Genomic DNA, 10,679 nt, shown 5'->3' on the forward strand with positions numbered 1-10,679 from the left:
TAAATAAACCAAATTAAATACAAATAATATGCATTTTAACATGTCTATCACTCTTTGTCCTTCATGTTTCATGGTGGTTTAACATCAATGCCTCTTCAGGATCTTGCCGGTTTTGTTTCTCGACTGCCCTTGGTAAAAAGGGTGTAATCTTGTTGTTCCCTTAGGCTAGTCCTAAGTTCTTTTCTACCAAAATGAAAAAAATTATTCATTCAAATTTGAAGATTATAAAATATGAAGTTTAAAAATAAATTTAAATGAAATTTAATACTCGTTTTCTATATTATTCTAGCCTTCTCAAGATCCAAAAGAATCTGCTCGGAAAAATAGGACTCCCCAAAATTTAAGTCATGACAACTTAGATGGAAAATTCATGAAAGGTAATGAAAAGTTTTCAAATTATCAATTAAGAATTAAACTTCTCTCATAATTGCTAAAATATATTATTTATCCATAAAAATTATTTTAACACATTGGCCAATTAGTGATGTTCAATTAAGTTAATTTTAACCACTTCTCCAAACAAATCTTGACATAAAATGTTTTACTTAACTTGACTAATATTAAAAACAATGCTATTTCTTCATTTTATTATTACAAATTGGCTAGCGATAGCTGTTGCAAACAATGTTGTTTGAACTAGTAATCAAGAATTTAGTGAGTAAGAATTGAATATTTTATTATCGATAAATTCAAAACTTGAATCTTAGCATTCCCAATCATTTTGTCTTGAATCCTAAATTATGATCTAAAAACATAAATTATATTATAACAAATAGAGCAAAACTTAAATGTGGTTATTTTATAGTATAACAATGGCAGCAAAACTTAAATACAGCAAAACTTAAAGATGGTGGTTAGAAATTGAGTGGAAGTAAGCATAAGTTTGCCATAAAGGGGTCCCATTTTGTACATCAAATATAAAGACCCAACTGTATTTAATGGTCCACAGCCCATACTTGCGTGTATACAAATATGGATGTCCATGTCCTAAAATTAAGGCACTGTTGTCTGCCACCATTCATTCTCTAGGGGTCTTATCTACTACCCTTTCGGCATTTATTGGAGATATTTGGGACTAATGAGCTTTGCATAAAGAATAAATGCCCCCAAACCCCATTTTAGGACAATATTATGTATGACTGTCATCTGCAGATTTTCCATGAAATTTCAGCGAAATTCCTAGTTATATAGCTTCGTGGAAAAAAGAGATGAGAAGATGATTCTTGACTCTGTAGCTACTATTGATTTGTTTTTGTTTTTTTTTTTTCAATCAATGAATGAAGATAATAACATTACTTAAATACTAATTGAGTTAGTGTTGTTGGCCTTACATTTTGTCCAAACTCGATCCGATTTTAAAAAATAAATCTATTTGGTCTATATTTAATTTTTAGATTAATTTTATTTAAAATTTATTTTTAAAAATAATATATTAAATACACTAAAAAATATTAAAATAAAAATTTTCTAATACATTTAAAAATATTTATATTAAAATCATTACCATAAAATAAAATATATATTTTATTATATTAAAAAATATTATATATAATAAATATTTTAATAAAGTCTAATTTATTTTTTATGTGAATTTTTTAAATATATTTGTTAAGTAATTATTTTATCTGAATGTGCCAGAATCTATCTCTAATTAAAGCGGTTATTTAAGTGATGAAAAAATAAAATATTCTTAGTGATGGAATTTAAATAACTTATTAATGACAATTTTTAGATATGAAATCGAATATGTTTAAATATGTTTTTTCTTTCTATTTAAAGGTAAGTAAAGTTTACGTGTATCAGTAGGCTTTGTATAAAAAAAGAAATAAATTTTAATATGTTTGAAAATTCAACCAAAAATCCATTTGATAAAAGGTTCCCACTGATGATGAATCCTTATTTTAAACTTTTCTTCTTCAGGCAAACCAAAGCTCCCTTGCTATAATTTTCTCTCTTTGCCTCAATCACATTATCCATAGTCTTTCATGGCGTCTTCTTCAACTTCTTCTCGTCAAATGAAACACCAAGTTTTCTTGAGCTTTAGAGGTGAAGACACACGCCTTAACTTCACCAGTCATCTACTCAAAGCTTTGAAAAACAGGGGACTGAATGTCTTCTTCGATGAAGAAAAACTAGAGAAAGGGGAGCAACTTTCACAAGCAATTTCTCAAGCAATTGCAGCCTCAAATCTCTCAATCCTTGTTTTATCTAAAGACTATGCTTCTTCGAAATCATGCTTAGGTGAACTCTCTCAGATCATGAAGTGTAAAAAGACTCAAGGACATATTGTTCTTCCCATCTTTTACCATGTTGATCCATCCCATGTGCGAAATATTGGTGGGACTTTTAAGACATCCTTCGGAGAGCATGAATCAAAGAGGCCGGTTGATGAAGTGAAGCGATGGAAAGCAGCCTTCACTGAAGTCGGTACATTAAAAGGGTGGCATATAGAAGGAGGCAAATTTGATAGGTAACTATATATATATATTCATCTTATTATATTTGACATATCTTTCTTTTGACGGTTGATTTTTTAATTATTGTCTAGATCTGAAACTGAGTACATTAAAGATGTGGTTGGATATGTTTTAAAAAAGTTGAATAGCAATTGTACAAGTGTTTCTGAAGAATTGGTTGGAATAGAATATCAGAAAAATGCTATTTTGAAGCTGATTAAGCAAAAAGACTGTCGTGTATTAGGACTTTGGGGAATGGGTGGTCAAGGTAAAACAACCCTTGCTGAGGCTGTATATAAAGAAATCTCTTCAGAATTTGAAAGTAGTTGGTTTCTTCAAAATGTTAGGGAGAAAGTAGAAAAACAAGGGAAGGAATCTTTACGGAATCAACTTTTTTCGAAATTATTGAACTCAGATGTTGATATAGGCACCCCCTGCATTAAATTCACTTTAACTCAAAAGAGGCTGATCAACAAGAAGGTACTTGTTGTCCTTGATGATGTTGATGACAGAGACCAAATAGAGTATATGGGTGTTGAATATTTTGGTGATGGAAGTAAAACCATTATAACATCAAGAGATAGACAAGTGCTTGAGAGTGGAGGAGCTGACACAATACATGAGGTGAAAGGGTTAAATGAGAAGGATTCTCTTCAACTTTTTTCTACCTTTGCGTTGAAGCAGTTGAATACCGCAGTTGGTTTTCAAGATCTATCCCGTAGGTTTGTAAAGTACACCCAAGGCAATCCACTTGCGCTTAAAGTTTTGGGTTCTGATTTAAATAAAAGAAGTATAAATTATTGGGAAAGTAAGGTGGAGAAGCTAAAGGACTGTCCCCCAGAGAAAAAAATTGCAGAGGCTTTGAAAAGTAGTTATGATGGGCTAGATATAGTAGAGCAGAATATATTTCTTGACATTGCATGCTTCTTTAAAGGGGAACCCATAAAAAGAACAAAACTTATTCTAAGTGGTTGTTATAAGGGTGCAGACTGTGGAATCAACAAATTGGTTGACAAATGCCTCATCAATGTCTCATCTTCTCCAAAGTTCTTTCCTGGTTGGGGTTATCATATAATGCGCAATTTGACATTACCAGATATAATTGATATGCATGATACGCTTGAAGAGATGGGAAAGGACATTGTTTGTCAAGAATCTAAAACCCTTGGTAAGTGCAGTAGACTATGGAATCTTAAACACGTGGAAGAAGTGCTCAAATATAATAAAGTAAGTACTAATTATATTTATATTCTTTTATTTTTTTAATATACTTTAATGAGATATTGTCATTTGGTTGAATGGCACTATATAAACCTATACATTTGATATCATATCAAGTATTATCCCTTTTAATTAGTATTTAGAAAATAAAACATACTGGACACGTAATGACTCTATCTTAGGTATAATGTAGAATTGCTCAAGGTTTATGACTTAGTTAACTACTAAATGCATTGATTTGAAAAATAAAAACAAAAGAAAAGAAAAACACTTTTTATTGTATGTAAAAATTCCTAAAAGTGATCAATTAATCTATGCCTCTCTTAGTATAATTATTTTTTTATGAGTTATTTAATGGAATGTCTATAAATTTTTCCATGCTAATATTTGATAAATTGATTTTTGTTATCAGGGAACAGATCGAATTCGAGGAATAAAGTTAGACATGCCACGTATGGATAACTTATCATTCCAACCTTCTGTTTTTAAAAACATGACTAATCTTAGATATGTTTTCTTCCATTTTGCTTCGGGTTCGCCGCCATATTCGTTCGGGGGAAAGCTTAAATATTATAAGCTACCTATATTCAATCTTGATATTAAATCTATTCCGGATGAGCTAAGGTATCTTCGATGGGATTATTACCCCTTCAAATCTTTATCAACAAATTTTAATCCAAAGAACCTTGTTGCATTGATATTACAACATGGAAACATGGAACAATTATGGAACAAAGATCATCAGGTATATATACTTTTATACTTTCTTCATCTAAGAAAAAGAATTTATAATTCATATAACATTTAATCATATGATAACATATTTTTATTAAATTTTAAAAAAATAAATATAAAAGATTTTATTCTATTTTTGTAAAAGAAGCAATTTGATGTATTGATGGCGGGTGAATTAAGACACTCAATACATCAAATATAAATTTTTATTTTGAGAGAGTCTAAGTAAATGATGCTCTAACTACTTTATGTTCTTATTATGTGCAGGATCTTGTTTATTTACGGGAAATTAATATTTTTGGTTGCAAAAATTTAAAGAAGATCCCTAATTTATTAGGAGCCCTCAACCTTAAAACACTTGACTGTGAAGAATGTGAAAGTTTGGTCGAACTTGGTTGCCTTGACCATTTGACATCACTTGAAACAGGAATAAAAGAAGTACCTTTTTTCGTTAAGCTTCTCGACAGACTTCAACGGTTGACCTTGACAAAGTCAATGGTAAAAGATGGATCAAGCAATATTTCAAAGTTGAAATCCCAAAAAAATCTAGATCTCAGTGGTTGTCCAATCGTTAAATTTCCAACTGTTGATGTGCCCTCACCAAGCTTGAGGTTTAAAAGCCTTAAGTATATGCATATGGGTGGTTGCACGAGCCTCAAATTACTCTCAGAGCTTCCACCATATCTGCACCAGTTGGATGTACATGGCTGCAGATCATTAGAAAAAGTTTCCTTTGCGGATCAAAATTTATATCAGTTTGATTCATTAGATGATGATAATGATGATAATGAGTTTTTCATGCTATTCTGTAATTGTTTCAACTTGAATCAAGAGTCAACTAATAACATTGAGGCCAATGCCATGCTCAAAATTGGATCCCTAGCTAAGGAATGGGCAGCGACATATGCTGGGAAATCCCGAGCTAAGGAATGGGCAGCGACATCTGCTAGGAAATACCGGCATGATAACTCTTCATATTTTATTTGTTGTTTCCCAGGAAACAAAATTTCAGCAAATAAGTTCAATTGTCAGAGCATGGATTGTCAGAGCATCTATTCTTCCTTACGCATGGCTCCTTCCTTAAGTTTGAAGATAGCCCCAAATGGGGGTAGTGGGCGCAGATTTTTGGTTTTTGCTATCTGCATTGTGGTTGATCTCACTTGCTACCCTAGAAGATATCCTCAATGTATTTGTGAGTACGAACTTACAGCCGACCGTTTTGGTTATGAAAAGCGAACAACTGGAATATCTATGTTAGGGCTTCGTAAGGCAAGGCATTACATGGGTGATCACGTGGGTGATCACGTCTTTATTCTATCTAGCAACAACATGGTTAAAAAAGACCAGAATTATGTGATGGCATCATTTCAATTCTACATCAATGATTGGGCGGGCGAAAAAGAGATCCAGGTGGAGAGATGTGGTGTTCATGTATTTTACGTGGATGCATAGAGTGATACAGATGATACAGATGGTACTGAAAAGTGACATGTTGGGAACAAAAGAAGCTTTAGCCATGATGGTGAAGAAGGGGATGGACTTAAAAGATTGAAATAGTATGTATTTCTTTCCATCCTTGGCTCTGCTTTTGAGGAATTTCAACTTCTGAATAATGTCATCCTAATGCATAGGTAGGGGTTTCATTTTCATCTCATTTTTTCATTTCTTTTTCATATTGCCACACTTTTGTTTTCCACAATTGTTAATAGTAAATTTTCAGCTTATAAATTAGTGGCACAAAATGAAGTGCTTTAATTAATTAAAACCAACCAGGATGAATCTAAACTTAAACTTGCTCTGCTTTATAAATTACTTGTCTTTTCGAAGGTGCTTTACCATACTGAAACATTGTAGTTCCACATTGTAAATGTTAAAAGCATAATTTATGAAACATAAAATTGGAAATTTGTTCAACAGATGTGATTGTTGCTTACTATTATTTTTCTCATCTTCATTCCCCTGTTGTGTGTGTGTTCTTTTGTAGCTATAGCGTATATTGTCCAAGAAGAAAATTCTTCTCCATATATATTAATTAATTTGGAGGAAAATTGAACGGTAACTGGAGATTTCAATACAGTAGCAAAATGATTCTGCTTTGGAGTTGATAAAATATCCACAAGGGATTTTGGTGGGTACCAAAATTCAGATATTAAAATTCATACATATTTCTATTGACAGTTGACTTGTTATTGGTTGGTTTTTTTTTTTTTAATTCATAGGACCAATGGTGGACTCGGTTCAGCTTCATTGTTTAGTTCTAGCATTGGTGTCATCTGGTATCTAAATACTTGCTGCATTTTCCTTCAATCATATCTTGATTCATTAGAAAGATTGGTTATTTGTGAGATTGTTTTTTCTTATATCCTTTGCTTCTGTGTCGAGGTAAGATTAGGGAATGACAAATCTTTGAGAATGCCACTGCTGAATTGGAGCTTTAGCCATACAAGGAGGAACACCTGAGCTGTAAGACCTTCAATTTTATTTACTGAATGCTTGCTTTATACAAGTGTTTGAACTGATATTTGGTGACAATGCAAGTTGTCAACAGATTTGTCAACTCAAAGTCAAAGTAATCTTTTGAGCCCCTTTTTGGGTTCTGGCAATTCAGTCTTCGTGGAGAAGTAAGTTACCTTTGACTTTGACTTATTATCATGATTTTAGGTTCATATAATGATTTTCAGCATCCTCACCATTTTTCCCATATTTATCAATGGGATTATATAAATCCAGAATTTGCAACAGATCTCAAAACTTGAGGGATAAACACATGGAGCTGGAGGCAACCTTTGACAGTTTTCATTCTCAAGCTAGATTGGGTTAGTTTCATGGTAGAGTTTTGGAATTGATATTTTCTTATCTTGGATTTTGATTATCATATCAGTTTGGGGTGAAATTTCTTTGTATGTTACTGCTCTCATGTTGTTTGAGCATTGTAGTGAGGAGAGATTAAGATTCATACTTGAATTCTTTTTGACAGTTGACTTGTTATTGGCTGGTTTTGATTCATAGGATCAGTGGTGGACATCATTCAGCTTAATTGTTTAGGTTCCACCATAAGAAAGAACACAAATTATACAACTCTGATTATTTTATATTGCCTATGATAATTGCCTATGATAGAAAATGAAGGGCTTTACTTAATTAAAACAAACCAGAATGAAGCTAACTTGCTCTGCTTTATAAATTGCTAGTCATTTAGAACGAGCTTTACCATCTTCGAGAAACTGAAACCTTGTAGTTCCACATTGTCAATGTTGAAAGCATAGTTTATGAACATAAAATGGAAATTTGTTCTATAGTTTGTGGTAGTTTCTTCTTATTATTTTTCTCATATCCATTCCCCTGTTGTGTCTGTGTTCTTTTGTAGGTATAGAATATATTCTCCAAGAAGGAAATTCTCCATATTAATTGATTTGGAGGAAAATTGAATGGCAACTGGAGAGATTTCAATACAGTAGCAAAAAGATCCTGCTTTGGAGTTGATAAAATATCTATAAACAGCCCAAATTAGTCGGATCGTACTCAAAATATATATGTAATTAGCTCATAAAAGTAAGGGGGTTAGTGGTAGGTGCCCAAATTTAGTTCTTAAGATTCATACTTAAATTATTTTTAGATTGGTTGGATTTATTAATTCATAGGATTAATGGCGGACTTTATTCAGCCTCATTGTTTAGTTTCTATCATCGGTGCTCATATGTTATCAACTCATGATTACATGAATTCATGTTAATTAGAAAGACTGGTTTCTCTTATAACCTTTGCTTTTATGTTGATTTAGGAGTAGGTGTTTCCTATTTGTTGTGAGATTCGATACTCAACAGAACTTGCAGATTATGGATGGTTCTGATATCCTTTTTCTCACCAACAAAACAAGTTCCCATGAAATTTCTGGTATTAAAGTCAAGTTTGTGACCAATGCAAAATATTTTTAGCCAATAATGAGTTGGAGCTTTAGCCATATAAGGAGGAACACCTAAGCTGCAAGAGCTTCAATTTCTTTTACTTGATGCTTATTTTATTTATGTGTTTGAACTGATATTTTGAGACAATGCAAGTTGTCAACAGATTTACCTTATTGATTCTATTCATATGATGGTTCAACGCAAAATTGAAGGAATCTTTTGAATACCTTTTCTGGGCTCTGGCAATTCAGTCTTGGTGGAGAAGTAAGTTACCTTTGACTTATTATTATGATTTTAGGTTCATCTAATGCTTATTTTCTCCAGATCTATCAACGTATTATATGAATTTAGAAATTCCGAGAGTAGCTCGTATCTCAGATCTTGTGGTATGAACACATGGAGCTGGAGGCAAGCGTTTGACGGTATCATTCTCAAGTTGGATTGGTGAGCTTATGTTTATCCCATTGAGGAACCCAAGAAGATACTAGAAAAAAATTAAATGATTTGAGTTTAGTTTGAAGTGAAGAGCTGGTTTCATGGTAGAGCCATTGGAATTGATTATTTTCTTATCTTGGATTTTGATTATCAGATCAATTGGGGCTGAAATTTCTTTGTATGTTATTGCCTTTCAAGTTGTTTAAGCAGCATTGTGGTGAGGAGAAATTAAGCTTCATGCTTTATTCTTTTTGGCAGTTGACTCCATAGGATCAGTGGTGGACTTCATTCAGCTTCATTGAAAAGTAGAGATTTAATCATCTGGTATCTCAATATACTCATTGCATTTTCCTTGAATGATATCTTGATTCGTTGATTTATGATTCATGTCTATTTATACTGGAATTGCAGTTGCAGATTAAGGGTGGGTTTGATATCTTCTTTCTCACCAACAAAACAAGTTCCACAAAATTTCTAGTGTTAATGTCAAGGTTGTGCCCTATGCCTAATCTTTTTTTATCTCACATTATAGATGTGCTTTTTTACTTGCAGAGTTTAAAGCAATAGTATAAGTCAGCCAAAACCTAGAGATTAAGCTTTGACTTTTTAAATATGCTACTGTGAAGGGAATGAAGATGTCAGTGATTGGTTTAAGAAAAGCAGATGAGGAAAGAGAGAGTCAAGACGACATTAATGGCAGATGAGTAAGCTTCTAATTTCTTCTATTGAGTTATCGCCATATATTTGTGGTTGAACTGAGTTTATTGCAATTTGTTAACAGATTTTCCTAGTTGATGTCGTTCAACTTTGCTTCAAGCTTTCTGGTTGTTGGAGCTTTGGAGGAGCCATATGCTCTTGCCAATTTAGCCTTCCTGGTGAGCTTAATTACCTTTGTTTCATTGTGATCTTTTACAACCCTCATGGCCATCTGATTTTTTAAAAACAAATGACTGTGTTTAGTTTGAGTTGGTTTCAAGGTAGAGCCATTTGACTTCATTATCATATCAGTTTGGGCTGAAATTTGAATTAATTTTCCTTTTTTTGTATTTTAGATTATCAGAGATTGAACTTTGATCTGATTTTTGTGATTAAAATTCCAGAGTTTTACTCTCTTAATGATTAAAATTCCAGAGTTTTACTCTCTTTTGTCACTAGGCATTAACTATTCTATCTGTTGGAGTTTGAGAGCACTTTAACCGGGTAAAGTAAGAGTTGCAAACAAAGCACCAGCAGCAACGTAATATACTCGGGTAAAGAATGAAGGCAAAAATGCTTCCAGTTCAAGCTTTAAGAGCAGAAATTGGAAGGAAAACAAGAACAGAGCTAAAGCAAAGAAAGAAGGAGCATGAAGAATAGTTGAGAGTATTGATGAAAAAAGAATTGTATTTTTTCATACCTTCATCATAGGCAGATTGCCATTACATATATCAAAATAAAAAAAAACTTACAAGTCAAATTTCTACCTAAACATACACCTACTTCCACTAAGCTTTCCAAATAACAAAAATTTAACTTGTACATTAACACAAAGTCAAGTTAATGACTCCATCAACATCAAATTACATCAATCAAAAAGCTTATAGCAAACTAGACTTCAAAATGAACAAAATATTAGTTCAAATCTAACAGCAACACAAAACCTAGGTTACTGCATGCTTGTCACGAGCTTGTATGGCCAGCTTCCAGCTACGTTTGCTTCATACCAGCTGCATGGAGATCAGCTTCAACACTCCTCCTTGAGCTCCATGCTGCAAACTCCCATGAGCTTTCTTAACTTGTTAAATCTCGACACACCAAGACCCTTGGTCAAGATATCAGCAATTTGATCTTCCAAATTGCAATGAACCAGCTTTATTTCACAAGCTTGCTCCATCTCCCTTATCACATGCAGCTTTATGTCAAAGTGCTTAGTTCTACCATGGAAGAC

The 10,679-nt window shown here is 32.8% G+C and overlaps 1 protein-coding gene across 13 annotated transcripts; it reads left to right on the forward strand.

The window, feature by feature from the left end:
• Nucleotides 1-1,782: 1,782 nt before the first annotated feature.
• LOC108480105 (disease resistance protein RPV1-like) lies at nt 1,783-10,220 on the forward strand. 13 transcript variants are annotated; one of them, XM_053019759.1, is made up of 17 exons: nt 1,783-2,470; nt 2,549-3,683; nt 4,090-4,422; nt 4,680-6,043; nt 6,397-6,540; nt 6,632-6,688; nt 6,800-6,875; nt 6,961-7,033; nt 7,143-7,228; nt 7,780-8,581; nt 8,669-8,761; nt 8,907-8,930; nt 9,011-9,076; nt 9,164-9,243; nt 9,379-9,456; nt 9,534-9,627; nt 9,908-10,220. In XM_053019759.1, exons 1-4 carry the CDS (start codon nt 1,986-1,988, stop codon nt 5,862-5,864), a joined length of 3,138 nt encoding a protein of 1,045 aa, XP_052875719.1. In that variant the 5' UTR covers nt 1,783-1,985; the 3' UTR covers nt 5,865-6,043; nt 6,397-6,540; nt 6,632-6,688; nt 6,800-6,875; nt 6,961-7,033; nt 7,143-7,228; nt 7,780-8,581; nt 8,669-8,761; nt 8,907-8,930; nt 9,011-9,076; nt 9,164-9,243; nt 9,379-9,456; nt 9,534-9,627; nt 9,908-10,220. The 13 variants fall into 13 exon arrangements, with proteins under 13 accessions (XP_052875719.1, XP_052875723.1, XP_052875712.1 ...); XM_053019763.1 differs by lacking the exon at nt 8,907-8,930 and having other exon boundaries at nt 9,884-10,220; XM_053019752.1 differs by lacking the exon at nt 8,907-8,930.
• Nucleotides 10,221-10,679: the final 459 nt, after the last annotated feature.

Source organism: Gossypium arboreum, chromosome 10 (genome assembly GCF_025698485.1).
Source record: "Gossypium arboreum isolate Shixiya-1 chromosome 10, ASM2569848v2, whole genome shotgun sequence".
Taxonomy (NCBI): domain Eukaryota; kingdom Viridiplantae; phylum Streptophyta; class Magnoliopsida; order Malvales; family Malvaceae; genus Gossypium; species Gossypium arboreum.

Coding starts and splice junctions, on each gene's coding strand:
- LOC108480105 (XM_053019755.1), top strand. CDS start 1,986: ATGGCGTCTTCTTCAACTTCTTCTCGTCAAATGAAACACCAAGTTTTC. Junction 2,471..2,548: donor GAAGGAGGCAAATTTGATAG/GTAACTATATAT, acceptor ATTATTGTCTAG/ATCTGAAACTGAGTACATTA. Junction 4,423..4,679: donor TATGGAACAAAGATCATCAG/GTATATATACTT, acceptor TATTATGTGCAG/GATCTTGTTTATTTACGGGA.